This window comes from Bos mutus, chromosome 14, assembly GCF_027580195.1.
Source record: "Bos mutus isolate GX-2022 chromosome 14, NWIPB_WYAK_1.1, whole genome shotgun sequence".
Classification (NCBI taxonomy): domain Eukaryota; kingdom Metazoa; phylum Chordata; class Mammalia; order Artiodactyla; family Bovidae; genus Bos; species Bos mutus.
The window spans coordinates 54059159-54082598 of record NC_091630.1 but is presented as its reverse complement, the minus strand read 5'-3'; the positions used below and the strand labels follow the sequence as shown (position 1 = coordinate 54082598).

The window sequence follows — 23440 nt, the reverse complement described above, 5'->3', positions numbered from 1 at the left end:
CTTCAAGTGTTTCTGAGGGTATATGAGATGGTAAGGGGTGGAAGAGGGAAGCACAGACTAATAGATAAAAATATACCTGAGCAAATATATGACAGCATTTGAATCATTTTCCATGGAAAAAAGATACATTCATGAATAGTCACAAACATTTATTGAGGAACTACTATGGTGAACACTGGGAGATAAAAGTTCAAAACACAACTCTGCCTCAACTATGGATTTGAAACAGCAGAAACAGAAATATATGTCTGTACAACACACACACACACACACACACACACACACACGATTACTCAGCCATAAAAAAGAGCGAAATCTTGCCATTTGTGACAACACAGATGGATCTGGAGGGTTATTACACTAAGTGAGAGAAGTTAGACAAAGAAAGACAAATGCTGTATGATTTCAGTTATATTTAGGATTGAAAAAAATAAAGCAAATGAATAAACATACCTAAACAGGAACAGTTACAGAGAATGAGCAGGTGGTCACCAGAGGGGAGAAAGACAGAGGGCTGAGCAAAGTAGGTAAAAAGGATTAAGAGATAAAGACTTCCAGTTACAAAATAAGTAAGCCAGGGGGATGTAATGTACACACAGAAAATACAGCCAATAATATTGTAACAACATTCTATGGAGATGGTAACTAGACTGTGGCAAACATTTTGTAATGTATTAAAAATATCAAATCAATATGTTGCACACCTAAAACTCATATAATGTTGTATGTTAACTATACCTCAATAAAAATTAATTAAAAAATAAAAACAGTCTTCAGCAAGGATGAGGTAGGTGGAAGGCTTAGGGAGTGGTATTGCCAGAATCAGAAAAAATAAAACATCTGTATCTTCAATAAATTTATTTCCTAATCTTTAAATAATACAAAGCTTTTCCATGAAACACACTATGATTATTTATCTGTCTCACTGATTATCAAATGTGATACACAAAAATACTGAATGAAGAATCAGAGCCAGTAACATCACAGAAAAGGCATCTCTGTGACCTACTACTGCCATGAGTAGCACATTTTTCATTATTATAACAGTTTACTCAGGGAGTTAATCAGAATTCCTGTTAATACAGTGAAGCCTTTCAATCAAATATATAACTTTGCTGGAATGAAGAAACGTTTCCAGTGTAAGTTGGACGGTACTGATAAATTAGTGCTTTGGTCTCTTCAACATCAGATTCAAAATGGTGATTGCTTTTCCGAGCTGCAAGACAAAGAAAGGATTAGTTTTTAAGAAGATGGGGTACAACTTTCAAAAGGCTACTTTATGATGTTCCTTCCTCTAATCAGCATTATTTAGCAGGACAAGGCCAGCAAAAAGGAAAAAATGTCTTATAAAATTTCCCCCAAACAAAGCAGTACCTGACTTGGAGGAGCATTCCCTGACAGCAGCCACACCTGCTCTGCACCAGACCCTACGTGGTGCTCTGTTCTTGCTACATTCAAACACCTACTAGGCACCTACTAAGTACCTACTTTGCACAAGGCTTGACACCTCTCCTGGAGATGTAAATGTTCACCAGGCAATGTCCTAACTCTCAAGCAACCTAGTCTGATTCCCATACAGAAGTGGATACTGTTAACATTTTTGTTAACACTGGTAGCAGAGTCTTAGCCACTGGACCACCAGGGAAGCCCCAATCTTTTATTTGGTTCTTCTTTACTTAGGCTACTCACAACCATAATTGGAAATAATCTTCTAAAATGAAGAGTCTTTGCAGTTGATTTATCACTCTAGTCTTATAGACCAAAAAAGGAGGAAAACCTGCCTACAACATCAAGGAAGAAGCTCCAACTCCTCCATCAGCAATCAAAGCAGAAACTGTACCTAAACTATTCCCTGAAAGCTGCACATAAAGAGTGACCTATTATTGTCATGTGCTATGTCAGTATTAACGACAAATTCTAGAGGATCCCATTGCTGTGTACTTTGTATACTAAGTGACCTGCCCCACTGCAACGTACAGGGATTTCTCTGGTGGCTGAGACGGTAAAGCATCCACCTGCGATGCAGGAGACGCAGGTTCAATCCATGGGTTGGGAAGATCCCCTGGAGAAGGGAATGGCAACCCACTACAGTATTCTTGCCTGGAGAATTCCATGGATGGAGGAGCCTGGTGGGCTACATACAGTCCATGGGATCACAGAGAGTCAGACAGGACTGAGTGGCTAACACTTTCACTTGATTGAACATGATACATTCTGTACATAAATCATACATTGTTTACTCCATGCATGAGTACAAACTACGAATATTACATCATTTTTTATAGACTAACTTCCTGAAGATGGTTCAAGAGTAAAGAGGAGGGAGACACTGTATAGCCGAGGCAGGTGTGTTGGTGGTGGGGAGAAGAGAGGCGGAAATTAGAAATGGAAGGAGGCACGAAGAAGTCGGCGAAGCTGAAGTTTGAATGTGAGGGGGTGAAGGCTCAGACCTTACCTTAAAGTCAAAATAAAGCAATATGGGCTTTTCTGGCATTTTTTAGAAACAGGGCATTGGAAGATGAAGACAGTGGAGTCAAGCCTGTGACAGTGCTGGAGAAAACCATGCCCTGCCCACCGCTGTCCTCATTCACTTCTACATACGTGACCTAAAAATGTTTCTTAGGACTAATACTGCCCATGGGAGAACTTTTGGATTTTTATTTTTAATTTGGGGTTTTGTCAAGAAATAACCCATTCAACTGAGCATAATCTTAAACCACGGTGAACTCAGGATGCAGTATATACCTGCCAGTGTGAACAGAGGGGTGATAAACCTCAGGGAAAGCTCGGATGGAGAAGGCCAAGTCTTCCCATGCCCACGCCTCGCCTGAGGGATGCCCCATCCTTGGCGAGCTGCATCTGTAGCTCTGTCTCACACCCACATCATTCAACTAAACCTCAAGCATCTAGCACCAAATTCTCAATTACCCACAAACATAACACTGTGTGACTACATCTGTGTTTCCAACATGAAAAAGCAGGCAAAGCGTATTAACTCTCCAATGTGCCAATACTTATAGACAGAGAGATTTAAATCCACAGACTGATGAGTATAGATTCAACTCATATAACTGTCTCGGAAAAATAAGATCTAATTCTCAGATAATGTCACAATTAAAATATTATTCCAAAGAAGAGTAATGATGATGGCTGTTGTTTAGTTACTCAGTTGTATCCAACCCTTTACGACCCTGTGGACTGCCTCCTGCCAGGCTCCTCTGTCCATGGGATTCTCCAGCCAAGAATACTGGAGTGGGTTGCCAGTTCCTTCTCCATGGGATCTTCCCCACCTAGGGATAGAACCCAGATTTCCTGCACTGGCAGGCAGATTCTTTACCACTGAGCCACCAGGGAAACCCAACACTAATGGGAAAAAAATCTTTAAAAAAGGAATCAAGAAAGAAAAAAGAAACAATCTTTATGCTGTTAAGATTTCAACCCACTTTAGAGAATGCAATACTGTTAACGGAAATAATGGTCCTGATTTGATTTAAATTACTAATATCTCAATTTCAGGGCTCTCAAATTCATTTTCTTAAGTTAAACCTACAGAACATTTATAGAATACACAAAAGTTCAGACGAGGGCAATTTCCTTCAGAACCACACTAGAGTGATAAAATTATAACCTCTGCCTCAAATTACCTTCAGCCACAAAGAACTCTGCTAAATAAAATGCGGCCTTCACAGCATTAGGTGCATGGGAAATGCCTCGTAATTGCCCCCATTCATAAGGAGCTTTCTCCGGATGCCACTGGACGCCATATATTGGATACCGGTATCCTGCACAAAGAACAGACTGGTGAGTATTAAGTGGTAACAATGGTCTAAGATGTTACAATTCTGTTGTATATTCTGTGTAAAATGTTACTTTTATAGCCCACAATGTCAGACATAGTAAAACTGTGCATATTATTATCACAAAGAATTTCAATTCACAGTCAATGTGAGGTTCATAATAACAGTATTTAACTGACTTATAATCTTTTATGAGACTCCCAGGTGACTAGTGTAAAAGAACCCGCCTGTCAAAGCAATAGACATAAGAGACATTGGTTCAATTTCTGGGTCGGGAAGATCCCCTGGAGAAGGGCACGGTTACCCACCCACTCCAGTATTCTTGCCTGGAGAATTCCATGAATAGAGGAGCCTGATGGGCTACAGCCCATGGGGTCAAAAAGAGTCAGACATGACTGAAGTAACTTAGCACGCATGCACAACTTTTTATAATCTGAAATATGATTTACTTTACTAGGTGATCAGAGTTGTTGTTGTTCGTCATTTAGTTGCTCAGTTGTGTCCGACTCTTTGTGATCCCATGGACTACAACACGCCAGGCTTCCCTGTCCTTCACCATCTCCCAGAGTTTGCTCAAACTCATCTCCATTGAGTTGGTGATGCCATCCAAGTATCTTGTCCTCTGTCGTCCCCTTCTCCTTCTGCCTTCAATCTTACCCAGCATCAGGGTCTTTTCCAGTGAGTCAGCTCTTTATATCAGGTGGCCAAATACTGGAGCTTCAGTCTTAGCATTAGTACCTCCAATGAATATTCAGGATTGATTTCCTTTAGGATTGACTGGTTTGATCTCCTTGCAGTCTAAGGGACTCTCAAGAGTCTACTCCAACACCACAGTTCAAAAGCATCAATTCTTCAGCACTCAGCCTTTTTTATGGTCCAACTCTCACATCCATACATGACTACTGGAAAAACCATAGCTTTGACTATATGGACCTTTGTTGGCAAAGTAACGCCTCTGCTTTTTAATACACTGTCTAGGTTTCTTTGGCACCCCACTCCAGTACTCTTGCCTGGAAAATCCCATGGATGGAGGAACCTGGTGGGCTGCAGTCCATGGGGTTGCTAAGAGTCGGACACGACTGAGTGACTTCACTTTCACTTTTCACTTTCATGCATTGGAGAAGGAAATGGCAACCCACTCCAGTGTTCTTGCCTGGAGAATCCCAGGGACGGGGGAGCCTGGTGGGCTGCCATCTATGGGGTCACACAGAGTCAGATGCGACTGAAGTGACTTAGCAGCAGTAGCAGCAGCAGGTTTCTCACAGCTTTTCTTCCAAGGAGTAAGCATGATCAGAGCAGAGTGGAATAATTGAGCCTCTGAATACAGACCAGTTCAATAGTCAGGGGTACATCTGATTAGTGACAAGTTTCTTCTACAATGGGTTTCTTTTCCCCTCACTTCACACCACATCTTCATCCCCTCCAATATAATGACTTACTCATGTGAGAATGAACTATGCTAGCATCTCTGGTGTCTTTATAGGTTAGCTAGTTTGTCTCAGCGTACACTGTGCCTCTCTCATGGTCTGTGGAATGGTTCATGACTTCAGTGAATCAATTTTTAAATAGTTTTTTTTAAGAAGTTTAAATTTGAAAGATTTTTGCTACTATAGTTCACTTATTCTTAGAATTATTAACTACTTTTATATATAAAAATGATATGATCCCTAGGATTTACTCCAAAAAATATTTTAGTAAGAGGAAAAAGTAAATATGAAATAAGTATGTCCAACTCTTGCGACCCCATGGACTGTATGAAATACGAATGGCCACATAAATGTGAAAGTTCTTGAAACTTACAGAAAGGTACCCAGGATGTCACTATATTACTCGCCTACTTCTAAGTGTGTTTTTAAAATTCTGTAACTTTTAAAAACGTGAATATGTGTGATATTTGTTTTCTGAGAAATTTACATACTGATCTCATTTTTTTTCTTCACACGTATGCCTTTCCTCATTTTAACAATTTATTAACCAGAGATGTATTAATACGTCTTTTGTTACCCAAATATTACTGACTGGAGTGTTTTAATATTCACTTACATAACAAATCTCTGGCCACAGGCATTAGTTTCTGCAAAAAACCCCCCAGTCAACAGTGTGTTAATTGAAAAAGAAATCCTCTATTACTTTTGCATTGAAATTAAAACCCTAACTACCATATGAAAATACTTGGAGGAATGAGTGATCTGAAAGTACAGGTATCCAGGAAAAAGAGCACTGTCCTCTTGTATCCCATGAGACTCTGCTAGGAGAGAGCACATCACAGAAAAGAAACCTACTTTATCCTACCCTTCCTCGGGCAAGGTTCACAAGAGGAGAACCTAAGACCAAGTAGCTGTGGTCACTACTCCATCCCTCTCCCACTGGTCACCTCCTACCTCCCTGTAATATACTCTCTTTCTCTGTCTGGGAGCACATGTGGTGACACCAGCAGGAGACCCATTGGCTAGATGACTAGAAAATCAATTGCTACACACAGATAACTGAAAGACAGATCTTCTAATATATTTCTTTGAGATACGAAAAGTACTATTTAGGATAAGAAACACCCTAGCTACTACAAACCTAGACAGCATATTAAAAAGTAGAGACAGTACTTTGCTGACAAAGGTCCATATAGTCAAGCTATGGTTTTCCCAGTAGTCATGTATGGATGTAAAAACTCGACCATAAAGAAGGCTGAATGCCGAAGAACTGATGCTTTTGAACTGTGGGGTTGGAGAAGACTCTTGAGAGTCCCTTGGACTGCAAGGAGATCAAACCAATCCTAAAGGAAATCAGTCCTGAATATTCATTGGAAGGACAAATGCTGAAGCTGAAGCTACAATACTTTGGCCACCTGATGCGAACAGCTGACTCACTGGAAAAGATCCTGATGCTGGGCAAGACTGAAGGCAGGAGGAGAAAGGGACAACAGAGGATGAGATGGCATCACCAACTCAATGGTAAGCAAATTCCAGGAGATACTGAAGGACAGGGAAGCCTGGCATGCTGCAGTCCATGGGTCACAAAGAGTCGGACACAGCTTCACAACTGAACAACAAGTGATAAACTGTAACAAAGATTTTTCAGATAGATAGAAAAGTAGATAGACAGATGAATGTTTAGACAGAGATACACACTGAAATTCAGAAACAAGTTGAGATTCACTCTCTTTTTTTTTGTAAACTACATCACTGAAAGATCAATACAGGTTCCTGACAAGGTAGGAACCGGGCCCTGTCCTCACTAATTTAGAACAAAAGTATCAAGAATAGGAAGGAAATATGCAAATAAGAGCACCTCCAGTGTTTCAGTGTTTCTATCTAGCAGGTATCAGGAAGTGTTCAGAAGATAAAATTTTCAAATGAGCCTGGTATAATGACACAGCCAGAAACACAGCCAACACGGAAAACTGACGCCCTAATTTCCAAGCCAAATCTCCTCCATTTACATAATTAGTCATCCATTCAACATCTCCTGGAAACACAAAGAATAAGACACAGTCTCAGCTCTCAATGAGCTCTTAGCTCTGAGCAGTTCTGCACGCAGGATTCGTTGAGGGTCCAGCCTTTCGGGTCCTGCTCCGTGGGGGTACTCTCCAGAGAGGGCGCTCCTGAGCTTCACCTCAAGTTCTCCTGATTCAGTAACAATGCTGGTTTAAATGCTCCATTTAACTCCTGGAGTTTAGGACCTAAATACCCTTACTGTCCTTTCATCAATGTATTTAGGGAGATTTTTTTCTGCATGCCAATCACATTTTTTGTTGTTGTCTGGAGCATGTACTTAATCTGCAATGTTGCTAGAAACAGAAGTCATCTTCTCCATTTAGCTTCATTGATCCTCCCCATAGTCTTCACCTCCCTTCCATTTTCATCACCTTGACCTAGAAGGTGACCCAGGTAAACCGCAACTGATTTGGAACCTGAGCAAAACATGGGCCTCTTTTCTCCAATAATGCCCTAACTTCCAACTTCAGTCCCCAAAGTTTTATTCATGATTTTATTTTTAAGAGAGATTTTAAATGATTTTATTCATAAGAGAAATATAAAATCAAAATTCATAAATATAATAAAACAAAGTGTACATGTGCAGTGATACATACCTTCCATGGTTGAAATAAAGTCAATATTGCCATCTGTATTTGTAGTTAATATACTGAAAAACGCCTTTAACTTTTCATTCTTCGTAAAATTCTAAAGTGTAAAAATAAAACCAAAATGATTACTTCTGCAGTAAATCTAAATTTAGCATGGATTTCACTGCATAATAAATGAGATACCATCACGGAGAGGCTCCACTTGTGGAAATGTGCGGTCAGAGGTTCTACTGCTAATGACAACAGCAAGTCAGCAGGAAAATTCTGGAACATTCTGCTCTGCAATGTACCTGAAAAAATTTAAGCCCAAGAGAAATTATTCAAACGCAGGAAAAAAATAAAATCCACTGAAGTCAGAGCCAGAGAGAGGCCACTGTGAAGACACAATCAAGATGACGAAATGATTTGCAAACACATCATTTCCACAGGAGTATTCTAGTCAGGCACAAAATAAGTTCAACACACAGTTCCAAATATGTTCCATACTTACGTACCTTTCTTCTAGAATTGCAACATAAATAACTAAAATTCTTTGGACATGATAATGAGCAGGATTTTAACTTGAGTTCTCTAGACAGGGCTGAAAAATAGGTAAAATTGTCCACATGTGTATATATTTGTTTGCTCAGGAAAGGATCTAGAACTTCCAATACATTTTCAAAGTATCTGGGACTTAAATGGTTAAAAATACCAACAATGTGGAAAAGAACACAAACCAGGTCACGAACCACTAGCAGATCAAAAGAAGCATTTTACTTCCCTGAAAACTCTGGAGTCTGACACAGACATACAGCAGCAAAAGGATAAGAAACTCCTGATGCTAATCAAGGCCCCAGCGTCAGCTGTCCTCAAATGAGCCTGTCATTCAGGATGCTAACAGTCCATGAGAACCCCAGATCATCATGTTGGGCACATGCCCCAGATCATCAAAATCTGCTGGTTCCTTATTTCAGTGAATTTCATTCCTGGTTTGTATAAACTCGGTTTCAAACACACACAACCCAAAGAAACTGACCCAAGACATATATTTCCCATATGATTTTTGCACTATTTGAATGTGAGAAAGACCTGTGAAAAGTATAGAGCATTTTATAAGTTCTGGGAATAACAACTACTGCTTTCCAACCAAAATCTGTAAGAGAACAAGAAAGGTTGGTAGAATTCAATTCTGATGATTCTGAGATCAAGTAACCTACAAGAATCATCTTTTTTGTTTTTAGTTTTATTTTTTGGCTGTGCTGCATCTTTGCTGCTGCCTGAGGGCTTTCTCTGGATACACGGTGGGCGGGAGCGGGGGTGGGGGTGGGCTTTCTCTGGATACACAGTGGGCAGGAGCCCGGGGTGGGGTGGGCTTTCTCTGGATACACGGTGGGCAGGAGCCTGGGGTGGGGTGGGCTTGCTACTTTCTGGTTGTTGTGCGCAGACTTTGCATTGTGGGTGGATTCTCTCATTGTGGAGAACAGGCTCTACAGCACACGGGTTTCAGTGGCTGTGGAGGACAGGCTTAGCTGCTCCGTGACGTGTGGGATCTTCCCAGACCAGGGATCAAACCTGTGTCTCCTGTATTGGCAGGTGGATTCTTCAACACTGGACCACCAGGGAACTCCCAAGAATCAGTATCTATTTACACAAACTGGCAAATAAAGAAATTTGTCTGGTCTTTGTCCTGGGTTCCCGAATGGGAGCTTTTAAAACCCCTGGAAATTTTAAGGAAATTCGCGAAGGATGGGCATGTCTTTGTGATGCTCATGAGGTGGCATAAGGTGGCCCCTGGACAGCTTTGGGATGAGGCTGGTGACCAGAAAGACTGACCACGTGATTACAGCAGGTCTGGCTTTACCTGAATCTGCAGCATATGGATATGGATATGAAATGGACTTCAAGAGTAAATCTGACTTTGAGCCAGCCTGAACTCCAGGGATGGGACAGACAGGGACTAGAGACTCAGTTCAATAACATGGCCAGTGATGTAATCAATCATGCCTTCACAATGAACCTCCAATAAAAACTTCTGAGCACCAAAGCTCCCTGGAGCCACTTGGCTGGTGAAATATTGATGTGCCAGGAGGGTGACGTGCCCTGAGTCAACAGAAAGAGGGCAGGAGGTTCTGCATTCCCTCCAGACCTCAGCCCATGTGAATCCTTTACAGCAAAACTCTTATTGCAAACACGGCCCTTTCTGAGCTCTGTCAGTCATTCCAGTGCATTATTAAACCTGTGTGTGAGTGTGTGCTAAGTTGCTTCAGTCACATCTGACTCTTTGCAATCCTATGGACTGTAGCCCGCCAAGGTTCCTCTGTCCATGGGGATTCTGCAGGCAAAAATACTGAAGTGGGTTGCCAGGCCCTCCTCCAGGGGAATCTTTCTAACCTAGGGATTGAACCCGCGTCTCTTACATCTCCTGCACTGGCAGGTGGGTTCTTTAGCACTAGAGCTACCTGGAAAGCTCTCCGTACTCAATGAAGAGTACAGAGATCAGCCCTACCCACGGAGACACGCTGCTTTATAATTCACTGCTGTCATCACTTACAGGCCGATGTTTCCTTATAAGAACATTTTATTGGTATGATAATTAGATTATTTCACTGCCTCCTCCATTCTGCTGCCCCATGCCCCTCCCCCATCGAGGATTTCACCAATTACAGTGGTTTCTCCCAGGAAACATGCGTATTTTGAACTCAGTTGAACATGGGCTGTCGGCCACCTCCTCCTTGAACCCGGGCCCGCCGCCCTCACTTCCAGTGCCGCTGCACTTGAGGCCAGGGCCCCAGGTGCCTCGGCAGTTGGCACAAGTGAGGACTATCCACCCAGGAGGAGAGGGAGAGCACCTACAGCCCCCTGCCCAGGCACCCTCTCTTGGCCTTAGTTACATCACAGCCCCTGAACCCCAACCCCACCCAGCCCTGAGCCTAGCCCACTTTCAAAAAAAAAAAAAAGCTTCCCACTTGGGAAGCCACCCGGGAAGCTTCACTAAACCCATGGGTATCCCCAAACTCATGGCCAGTTGATCAGAAGTGTGAGTAGCCTTGGGGCATGACTAGAGGCTGGTCCCTGATGTAAGGGTAGTCTGGTCAGGGAGATGACCTTTACCTGGAGCCTGAGCTGCCTCCAGATGGTATACTAGAATGGAGTACACCCCAGTTGGGGTCAAAACACAGTACACAGCCAAGGGGGAAATGCAGGTTCAACCCCTGGCTCAGGAAGATCCCCTGGAGGAGGGCCTAGCAACCTACGCCAGGATTCCTGCCTAGAAAATCCCATGAAAAGAGGAGTCTGGTGGGCTATGGTCCATAGGGTTGAAAAGAGTTAGATATGACTGAAGCTAACATTTATGAGAGTTATGTTTAAAGTGCTGAGCATAGTACCTGGAAAACACTGTCTTATTTAACCCTCACAAAAAACAAAAAACACAAAAAGTAAATGCTTTTAGAAATAATTTGTAAAAGTTAAGACAGGTTAAATGATTCCCCGAGGCAAAGTAACAAAGTTAGAACTCAAAGCCAGGTCTTGGTTTAGAGTTTTTCATCATGCATGGTCCTGATATCACTAGAAGCAGTAAGTTATAAACATGCAAAATCCCTTAAGCCATCTTTATAACTTAGTACAAAGAGTTACACCTTAAGCCTGTGTAAATAAGTTAAAAATTAACAAATGTTACAATTATTTTTTGACTTGGATATTTGCAACTTACTAATCATACCCAGTTACTACCCTTTTGAAGGAGCAGAAAAAAAAAATTCTTACCTCTAGAGAAGTTCAGTGGCAGTTTAATTCCAACAGTATCTGTAAGGGTTAATAAGCTCTCTCCACTGACCAGATAAATAAGCTCTTCAAATCCAAGGCAGGTGCCCCACACAGGAAAATAGTCTCCTTCGCCAAAACTCTTTGCAGAGTAAAGATAAAAACTAAGCTTATTCAAACTTTTCATAATAAAATTTATACATTCAGTTTGTCCTAACAAGATGGGCACCTAAGTCACACATAGATTTCTAAGGAATTTCCAAGATCAGTAGTAGTAGGCCAGCATTTTCTTTTCTATCAGCTGGTTATCACTTCATCTGTCTGTAGACCAAGCACCCTCATAACACTTAAGGTTTAATTTACCAAACTATCCAGACTCAGTTGTGCTGGGAAAGAGACAGACATCTGCCAGTCAACTACCAAACAACACATGTTATACTTTAGGGACTGTAAATATGGAAGATGATGCTAGATAAATGCCTACTTATACATTTTGTACAAATCCTATTGTTTTAAATGACTGTCCAGGTTTGAAACTACTCTGAATGGAGGTTTTCCTTTCCCTCCATTATCTCAGAATTTATAGTAACAGCCTTCGGCCAATCAGGTTTAATCTGATGAAAGCCATAATTTGGAAGGAAGGGAACAGTCAGCAAGCAAAAGTTAACGACTTTTCACACAGTAAACAAAGAAGTACAAGCATACTAGGGTTCTCAGAGGGAACTGAAACAACTAGTGTGACTGGGAAAAAAGTATTCTGGTGACTGAATTTTCTGATTAAAGATTAAACCCATATGTACTTATAGTTACAAAAATGGGTTTTGTAACTTCCTTAAAAACCGTGGTTTTCCTGCATAGACTGTAAAATATAACCTAACTGTGTGTGTGTGTGTGTGTGTGTGTGTGTGCGCTCATTCTCTCAGTCATGTCTGACTGTTTGCAACCCCATAGACTGTAGCCCACCAGGCTCTTCTGTCCATGGGATTTTCCAGGCAAGAATACTAGAGTGGGTTGCCACTTCCTACTCCAGTAACTCCAGAAAATGTTAAGGAATTTTTTTCTGTTCCTCAGTAAGAAAAATATAGAACAATATTAATTCTTATATTTTCTACTTCAAGATATGATTTTTATCCTTCATATACAAATCTAGGAAGTTTTTACTTGTAGAAGTTAGAATTGCATATGCTATGTTGAAAGGTCTTACGACATTCAGTTAACAATAAACACAAAAGAAGACAGAACTGCTGTCTCCATATGTACCAAACTGGATTTCTGGACTACATGTTATATCCCCACTTGCTGGGACCACATCTTTTATTTGTTGTGATCAGCAGAACAAAAGACACAGAGTGGAACCATACAGATCTAACAGAAATCACTTCTGAAGGCTGCTTCTTCTGAGGGCTTGTGGACCCCAGTGGCTACACCTAAATGGAAGTTCAAGATTGCTAAGCTTTTTCCTTTGCTTTGAAATCTTCAAGTTGTCAAATAGACCTTTTGTGTCTTATGGGTTGGGCAGTTAGGTGACTCCTTTTTTTTTTTTTTTGAACAAACCAGGTTACACAAGTCTCTATTTACGAAAGGAAGAGTTACTTTATAATATTCATATATATGTTTCCCAAATGCATTTTTAAATCATTCTTCTTATAATTTTGTTAAATTTCAATTTTGCTCATTAGTTTTTTCAAAAAATGTCCACTGAGCAGGTACTAAGTACACAGAACCATATGGTATAAAACGAGGAATGCCTCAAAGGGTATCAGAACCATGCAATCTGATGAGACATCAACAGCTAACTCCAAGATCTTGAGTCTCTGAGATAAAAGCCCTTTAATCTCAGAGAGCTTCCTTGGTAGCTCAGTGGTAAAGAATGCAGGAGATGAGGGTTCAATCCCTGGGTCGGGAAGATCCCCTGGAGAAGGAAATGGCAACCCACTCCAGTATTCTTGCCTGGGAAATCCCACAGACAGAGGAGCCTGGCGGGCTATAGTCCATGTGGTCACAAAGAGGTGGACATGACTTAGTGACTGATCAACAGCAACAAAATACACTAAAAGTTGAGCAGAAGGATGCCATTCCAGCAGGGCTAGAGGGACCCTCCCCATAAGGCGCACAACCCTTAGCCCTGAAAGCTGGCTAAGGCACAAATGCCAAGACGAGATAGAAAGAAACAGACAAAGCAGATTTGAAAGTAGGACATAGGATATGTTCTAGAAACACCAGTCTGACTGCAGGTACCTGCACAAACAAAGGCTGCAAAAGGTGGGCTGTGGGCACACTCTTCACTCAAAGACCATAGAAGGCTACAGGTCATTGAGCCAAGCCAGTCAACATTTTCCATCAAGTATCTCACATGCCAAAGGCAGTTTCTTAAGGGAATTATTTAAGGTTGGGTAGATGGTAGGGCCAGCAAGATTAATTAGAAAATTGCTGCTAACAGTTCCAGGGAGAAATCCCAAGAATTTGAGGTATGATGCAAAGGCAAGTGCAATGTGAGGTTACAGAGAAGCTGAGAGGCTCCACAAGTCACTGCATGTGGAGCCTTAGGGTCCAAGGTCAAACAGGACTGGATGAGTTGAGGGCAGCTTGCGAGGGGAGATGAGAATTAACGACCTATGAACAACGCCCAGTACATAATAGACACTGCTTACTCAGCCACTGTGAGTGCCTGGTTCATGTTAATGAGCCTGAGTACAGAGGGCTGGTCAGCAGAACTGGAGGGTTCCCTGGAGTCCAGAATTAAATGAAACACACAGAAAATAGGTGAGAGCTGCCACAGGGTGGAAAAGAACCAGCACCTCAAATGTTAAAGGGGTGATGAGACTACAGAGTGGTGAAGGAAGTATCACCACGTGCTTTAAAAAACAATTACCCTTTTGGAAAATTACAAAAACTCACCTGGAATAATAAGAAATAACTGAGACTTACCTTTATGGACAAGTTGTAAAACATTTTGGCCACGCGAGCATAACCGGACCTCATGAGGTTAACGCTTCCTCCAGGGAAAAGGACTCTGAAACAACATCAAAGAGGGTGCATTTCAACCTCTCCTCCCTCCCAGAAAATCAACACTTTTTTTATTTTAAAACAACCTTTCCTGATTACACAAGCAGCCAGAGCACTACAGAAAATGAGAAAAAATTGGCAAAAAAATATAAAACACTTACAATCTCACCTATGTGTAAACTACTGCAGTTAACAGTGCATTTGTGCATATTCTACCAGACTTCTTGGATAAACAAGTCTATTTTTGAAATAGAGTATGGATAAGTTAAAGTAAAAGAAATTGGGGGCAAGGGAAGAATAGGCAGAGCTAGCAATCAAGTAGAAATAAAATTCTAAGTGTAGCTATTAATAGGTTTAAATTAAGATGATCAGAGATGCCAAAATCAACTGCAGGTTCACAGCCATGAGTCAGTCTTGGCTCACACACACAAAAAAAATTGCTATAACCATAAAGAATGAAATAGTCATAAAAATACAATAGGCTAGAACTCAATATCCATGAAAATTTTCATTTATTATTATTTCCCTGAGTTCTCTTCAGAAATAAGAATGGCATCAGAAAATTTTGAAAAAGAACACAATGACAATTCTTTTTTATTTAAATTTATTTATTTTAATTGGAGGCTAATTACTTTACAATATTGTATTGGTTTTGCCATACATCAACATGAATCCACCACAGGGGTACATGTGTTCCCCATCCTGAACCCCCTCTCACCTCCCTCCCCATACCATCCCTCTGGGTCATCCCAGTGCACCAGCCCCCAGCATCCTGTATCCTGCATCGAACCTGGACTGGCGATTCATTTCTTATATGATATTATACATGTTTATGACAATTCTAAAAAACTTCTCAGAAAAAAAAGAAGAGCGTCACAAACATCTGACTACTGGACTCTACCAATAGAAGAGATATATAGAAAAGTATTTATATTTTTATTTCAACTTTTCAAGTTAAAGAGCTCTTAAAGTAACTAAGGACATTCTAAACAGATTACAAAAGTTGGACAAAATATATTAAAATTTTTAAAAAGTACTTAAATATGAATTTGAGATGTAAGAAATATCACTTTTGAGACTGTTGTTCATTCAGTAATAGGTATTAGCCTGGAGAGTCAGAGATGGGCAATTCTTGCTGTTGGTAAGGTCATGGTCTGGTAGGAAATACCAAAACTATAAGGCAGAACATCTGTCACAAAACCGAGCAGGAAAGTGCCTTAATGAAGACTCATTAGCAGCTCCCCCTTTTTACTGAGTCGGTATTTGAAAAGCTGCCTCTGAATGAACTTGGCATGTTTAACCTCAGTTCATTCAAAAGTAAAATTTGACTGTCCCTCCTGATTGGCAAACACCTTGAAAGCAAGGATCCACCTTTTCATCTCTGCACCGTCCCCCCAAAACAGTACAGGGTTCATGGCATAACAGGGCTCAGTAAAAGTGGTTCTTAAAGTGAGAGGAGAGTCGTGCTCACTTTATTTTCGAGGTTCTATCTCATGGTCTCTCCTGGACTTATCTTTGTCCATGCCAAAGTACACTGCACGTAACAGGCATTGTAAATATTTCACTAAATTGAACCGATTTTAAATACTTATTGATCTAAACTGACCTGAATGCAAATGACCACTTTGAACATAGCTTTTTAAAAAAATGAGCAATTATTTTTAATTTTTAAAAGTTCTTTTAATAAAAGCTTTACAGTAAGACAGACTCCCTCTATTCCACTCCCAAGCAGAAATAACCATCATTAAGATTTGCTGGGTTAATCTGATATATATTATGCATGTCTCCTCACCCCAACTTCAAAAACAAAAGCAAATGGGAGTACACTACACACACCTCTGTGTACCCTGCTTGTTTCGTGTAACAATACCACACTATTCAGGTTACAACAGTGATTCAGGGCATCATCTACAGACACCCTCATTTTTAACCATATTCTATCATATGAGTATAGTTTATTTTTAACCCAGTTCCCAACTGGGGTGGGTGGATGGGTTCCAAATCAGGGGTATTTCAAACAATACGAGAGTACATATGTTTGGGCCCAGGTCATCATGTAAGACAGGACTATATCTTTTTTGCTTTACTTTTTATTGAAATATAGTCAAGTTTCAATGCTGTGTTAGTTTCAGATGTACAGCAAAGTGACTAGGTTTTCTTTTCCAGATTCTTTTCCCTTACAGATTATTATAAAATATTGAGTATGATCCCTGGGCTGTACAGCAGACCCTTGTTGGTAACCTATTTCACATATAGTAGTGTGTACATGTTAAAGGAGAGGATTATATTTGTAAAATAAAATTGCTTCTGAAGCATTTCCTGTGACACATGGTATGTGTATTTTTAATTTCAAAAGATTATAAAACTGCCCCCAAAAGACTATCTAACTTCCACCCTGATAGAAGAAATTTTCACCTACTATGAGCTAGCATGAGCTAGTATGGGGAAGTCATTCTGACTTATACATGATTTGACTTGAACTTTATGCTAATAAGAACAGTCTGTCTATGGCCCATCAAACATGTACTGTACCTCTGCTTTAATCATTAAGAAAAGAATGCATTATCTAGAAGTTAAAGAAAAGTCCGCTCTGAAGATAGGGATAAATGGCTGCCCTTCCTATGATGCCCATGCTAGTGGTCCTTCCAAGATAAGGTTCCCTTGCCAGACATTAAGGTCATGCTGACTTGCTGGCCACGTCTCTGTTGAAACCTGGAAGGAATGTAACCCTGTCATGTTTGATGTACATTCTTTGATCCGTCAAGATATAACACAGTGTTTTTCTGAAGCACTTTCTTCCTGGGCTATAGTCCTCAGTATGGCTTAAAGAAAACTTTCTTCTGTTCCTTAATGTAGACTGTTTGTATCTTATTCGCATCAACAACTCCCACAAATAAAGTACAAGAACACTATTTCCTCATACCCTCACCTTAGCACATCAGCACATTTTCTGCTTTCTGCCAACCTGGTGGTTTTTAATTGTTATAATTAGCTCTCCTTTAATTATGAATACGTCTTACATTTTTTCATATGATTTTTTTCTGTGAGCTAAGCAATCATATCTTTTGTGATGAAGCTAGAGGATATAAAACTTTTTACCAAATTCTATTCAAATCACCTTCTGAAAGATAACCAATTAATATCTTCAGTCTTCAGACATAAATCCCCTAAGCAAGCAGTATGTCATGGCCTCCAAAGTGGCTTCAAAGCCTTTAAGACAAGCATTAAAAGAATAAAAATTATGTTACACATTAAAAAAAAATGTTATCTACTATATAACATTTATTTTCTAACCTGCCTTCTCTCTGCAGGATTTTTGCATCGCTCAACAAAATAATTTCTATAAAATAACTCAGAAAACTAACATTTATACCACTGAAAAACAGTTACCTAGAAACATATATTGTATTCATACGTACTCTTTTGCATCACTTAGACCTCATATACCGTCTTAAACCAATGTTGACAACTTACCCATTAATAGATTTGAAAAGCTTTTCATACTCTTCATTTTTAAGATCAAGCCTGAAAATGATAAAAATAGTTACAAAACATCCATTTCCAAAACTGAAGAAAGTAAGTCTCTAAATGAAGCTACCACATTAATATTTAAAAGCCAGGTGAAAATAATTCTTTTTTTTTTAAATATTTATTTATTTGGCTGCATCAGGTTTTAGTTGCAGCATTATCAGATCTAGCTCCCTGATCGGGGATGGAACCCAGACCCCCTGCACTGGGAGCACGGAGTCTTAGCTGTGGGACCACCGGGGAAACCGCTGAGTCCCAGTGTTCTGCCAGGTGAAACTACCCAGATTATGTCAACAAAGAGGGGACCAGTCGGGACACAGAAGCTTCCCCATGGACATTTAAATCAGGATGGGCAACTACCACCATCAGGAGCGCGAACGGATTGAGATGAATCAGCTGCTCTCCAGGGACTCCTGCCAGGTAGCCTTGCAGCTGAGCTCTGGTCATTTCACTCATTCTAAAAAACAGTTCCCACGTTGTCCATGCCTGAATTTGGGGGCCCAGTGCATCACTATTAAGGGGCTTAACTGTGGGTTGGGGACGGGGGTCACAAACTTCGGTGTCTCAGAGACCGTGAAGGCAAAACAGACCAGGGCACGTTCTTTGAACACAGATGACATTTGCATGTTGTCAGACTTTCTTGAAATGCAAGACTCCCTCAATAAATTCTCTTTAAAGAAAACAACATACATCTAGGAATGATGGCAAATGACAGGTTCGGAGCATGAAAAGGAGCAACAGGCACTGCTGCTAATGGACAGCTCGTGTTCTGTTCAAAATTAGCTCCAGAAAACTGTGTTAAAAAAAAATAAAGGCCAAAAATTCAGACTTTTATGAAGTCTCCTGATTTGTACATACCTTAAACACTACCAATGAAACAGATTTTTGACCAAAAGTGCCAGTGGGCTGCCACATGCCACCTCTCAGGAGGCAGACATCCTCTGGGTCCCTCCAGTTCTAGGGCAGGAGATTATAATAACCTGAGTGCACCGGGCACCAGAGGGTGAAGGCCAGACAGGAGGAAGGGCACCAAACACAAATGCCTTCGCCTGCTCAAGGATTCTGCTGAGGTCTCCTCTCGTCCACCTCCTCTTTCCCTCTGAACTATAGCAGTCAGTGCCCAGCACCCGAAATTCAGAAATAAACCAACCAACATCATCAGTGTGATCACGACTCATTCCATATTAGGCAATCCTTTGCAGGTTGCTCTGGGAATTTAGCTGCCACGTATTACTCTGCTTTTATAGAATCACATGATTCTAATTCTGAGCAATATACCTTAAAATGAACTTTGGGAATCCAAGCTGGAAATTAACCTGTATGCCATGTTTTCAGCATCTCAGTCATAAATCCCAGTATTCTGCAAGTCATCAGTTTCAACACTTTCCGTTTCAAAACCTCTGTCATTCTTGTCTATTCCTCCCTGTGCCTTTTCATCCTAGTAGTCATCAAGTCTTATTGATTTTTTTTAAAGACATTTACCTAGCAATTCTACAACCACTGCTCTAAGCCAAGCCTTCCTTGCTTCACACCTAACCCACTCACATCTCTGAACTGGCCTACCTGTCTTTTGTCTCTCCCACCTCCCACCCATGTTATTAAACCTATTTTCTAAAAGAACAGCTTACAGAAAAAGCTTCCAGGATCAAAACTTTGCAAGTTGTCTTGAGGACTGTCCAGAACCTCCAACTCAGCTCTAAAACTCTGCTGTTAAGTTCCAAAGAAGATTTCATTTGAAAAAATTAGACTGCTATGAAAAAACTGAAGACTAATGTCAAAAGCAAATGTTCATCTAAACATAAAACCATTTTGTGGTACTATTCTCAAAATTGTAGCATTTGCATTTTGAGTATTAATGTTCTACTTTTGTTACCATTTTTCATGTGAAATTATTTACAGTAACAGGTTTTCCTGAGCAAACAGTTGTGTTTTATGTGTGAAACCACTTATAATGGATTAGGTGAGGGTGCGAGAAGACCCTCAAATACACTATTTTGGGGTGATAAGATAATATCAATACAACAACAAGGCTTTTGTTAAAAAAAAAATTCAAGTCTTTCCAAATCAAAATGACATGAATCATTTATCATGTCATAAATATGACATGAGTCATTTTATTGTTCCTTAGATCATTAAACCACAAAAATAATGTAGCTCCTTTAAAGTCACAATACCTGCAATTAATATCGAAGCAATAGTGCTGTATTAGTCATTTCCAAACTTCTAAAGTGGCGTGGGAAGGTCTCTGAAAAGTCCTCTTCTAGAATATTCCTTGATTCCCTACATGTTTCTTTACACTAATATTATAGAACGAAGCTGGTGAATCTAGAAGTGCTTTTACTCCATTGCTTTTGTAATATCTGATGAGTATCACCTTTTCTGGAGTAAAGGAACTTATTTCATTCTCTATCTAATACACATGACACAGCTCTAATGATATGATAGAAACATGTAGCTTCACACTTTGAACAACTTAATGAGAGACTCTAAACATTAGATTTAGGGCAAAAACCAGGTATAACATTAATGTGCTTGAATAATGCAATCGCAGGAGAGAAAGCATTCATTTTAGAGATAAAAGATAACTTTAGAGAGGAAACAGCAGTTGCAGTTTTTTTAATTCAGTGTAAAAACTATCGCATCGTACCTTACTGGTACCACTCTTGCACCAGCTGACTCTAGAAACTTCACGTAGGATGCAGCAATGTAGTATTTTCCCAGGGCTCTCATGTTCTTATTATGGCACTTTTGCATTAATATTCCTAAATTACAAAAAAAATAAAGTTTCCATTTCAAGTAATGTCCTTTTTTCCTGCTTAGAAACTGAAACATATCACCCTAGAAATGTCACTTCTTCACTCATTTAATTCACAGAATTAAACATGAAGCTTCTCCTGAAAGGATATCTATAGGATTTGGGAAAGGAGTAGTGGAGGCTGATCTGAATTGTAAGTAGCTTCCTTCTTGCCACATCAGGGAGGCCAAATAAGCCCCCAAAGCCAGGTTCTTTGGCACAAGCTAGAATCTATGTCAGAGTACTGATCCTTAAATCCAGCAGAAGGCCCCTCCCTACACACACACACACACACACACACACACACACACACACACATAGTTTCCTTGACAACAAAGTAAAAGAGTGAAAAAATTCTCTATGCATGTTTCTCCAACACCATCAACACCATCTTAATCCAAGCAACAAACATCCTGCCTACCCCTCCCCCAACCTGGATTATTCTAATAGCCCTTTAAAAGGTCTCTCTGCATCCGTTTTTTTGTTTTTGAAGGACCTTTACTCAGATTTACTGAGGTATAGATTACATATAGTAAAATGCACATATATTTTACCAGATAACATGGAACAAACATTGTAATCAAAATATAAAGCATCCTGTGTAGTTTTGTTTTGCAATGTGCTCAGTTGCTAAGTCATGTCTGACCCTTTGCCACCCCATGGACTGTAGCCTGCCAGGCTCCTCTGTCCATGGGATTCTTCAGGCAAGAATATGGAGTGGGTTGCCATTTTCTCCTCCAGGGGATCTTCTTGACCCAGAGATCAAATTTGAATCTCCTGCATCTCCTGTATTGGCAGACGGATTCTTTATCACTGAGCCACCCAGTAAACCTACATAGGATTTCATTTTGAGTTAATTCCCTTTGAAGATTTTAACCACTATTTTACATAGATTATGAAATAATGCATCCCAAGTTCCAAATATTGATATACAACATACATAAAAATGGACACTACCAATATCCATGAAAAAAATGCTCAACTACTTTCTATTTAGTTACAGAATACAGTGCCCATTTTCGTGGGAAATAAAGGGAAAAAAAAAAAAACAGAATGAAAGGCATAACAATACTACCAGCTAAAATGAAATCAATTCTAGTTGTCCGCCCACAAATTACTTTTTTGCACATTTCAAATACGAGCTGATTTCTCCAGGGTTGCTTTCCCTTGCCCCAGTCTTAAATGTTTGTTCTGGCGATTCAAATTGATTTTACTCCCTTTATAGAACATTAAGTGTGTTGAAAAAGAAAAATGACTTGTTTTACTTTAACACAAAACAGAATTGCTACTAGGATCACAGGAGCCACGGCTGCCCTCCGCTGCCAAAGAGGACAAAGGCCAGGTATACCATAATTTCCCAATTATCTAGTCAATTCGATTTTGCATTTTTCCTCGAAATGAGCCCTCAACCAGTGAAATTTTAATAAAGATAATGCATGAATACAGAAGGTTTAGTTAGCAGAAATTCCTGCTGCTGCTGCTGCTGCTGCTGCTGCTGCTGCTGCTAAGTCGCTTCAGTCGTGTCCGACTCTGTGCGACCCCATAGACAGCAGCCCATCAGGCTCCCCCGTCCCTGGGATTTTCCAGGTAAGAGTACTGGAGTGGGTTGCCATTGCCTTCTCCGCAGAAATTCCTAGATGAGTACAAACACAAAAACCATCCTCAGGATTCTTCACGGTGCATGCTCCTCCCTTTCAATTTTAAGAGCTAAGGATGTGCGGGAAATCAACGAGCATTACCTAGGTATATTTCAGCAGGATCTCAATGAGGGTTTGACCCCTGGGCTAGGAAGTCACACATCCTATCCCTAGGCTTGGATGTTTCCAGGACCGGACGCACCTGCCGAAGCTCAGCAGCTGGAAGCGCCCAGGGCGCGCTCCCGGCTCACCAGCCCCAGCCCCAGCCCTGGCCGCCTCCTTACCGATGATGGGCTTCTTGGGGGTAGGCGCGGGAGGGGCGCTCAGACTGAGGCCCGTCGCCCCGCACAGAACCAGACCCAACACGCTCAGCAGGCGACCCAGTCTCGCCATTGCGCTCGCCGCCTCCCGCCGGCTTTCAAAGGCACTACCGGCGAGCAGCAGAGTGAGGCAGCTGCTGTCACCCGGCCGCTCGAGGGCGTCGGGCGGGGGCGGTGCTCCGCCGCGGGGGCCTATGGGAAAGGCCGTCCGGGCGCATGTGCGCTGGGGCCGCAAGGGCGGGCGACTCCGGGGACCCAGAGGCCGCGCCTACCCCATCGCTCCGCGGCCGCCCGGACCCCTGGCCCCCAGCCCGCCCCGCGGCGTCTGCGGGGGCTCAGGAAAGTGCGGTGGGATCCGCGTACTCGAGCCCGCCCTTTCAGCTGTTTCCTCGACGTGACCTGGAGTCACCCGGAACTAACTGGGGCGCAGGGTCCCGCGGTCGAGTGGGGAGCGCTGGATTGCAGCCTGACCTGATTGGTAACCAGGCAGCGGGGGAGGCTGGCGAGAGGTTCTAGAAGTCGCCTGAGAACTTTGT

The 23440-nt window shown here is 41.2% G+C and overlaps 1 protein-coding gene across 1 annotated transcript; it reads right to left on the bottom strand.

Annotated features, from left to right (window-relative positions):
* Positions 1 to 843: 843 nt before the first annotated feature.
* GGH (gamma-glutamyl hydrolase) lies at positions 844 to 23114 on the bottom strand. The gene is made up of 9 exons (XM_005892955.3): positions 22869 to 23114; positions 20801 to 20915; positions 18100 to 18150; positions 14548 to 14632; positions 11623 to 11761; positions 8062 to 8168; positions 7885 to 7975; positions 3645 to 3782; positions 844 to 1216 (listed from the first exon to the last, which is right to left on the bottom strand). Exons 1-9 carry the CDS (start codon positions 22975 to 22977, stop codon positions 1095 to 1097), a joined length of 957 nt encoding a protein of 318 aa, XP_005893017.2. The 5' UTR covers positions 22978 to 23114; the 3' UTR covers positions 844 to 1094.
* Positions 23115 to 23440: the final 326 nt, after the last annotated feature.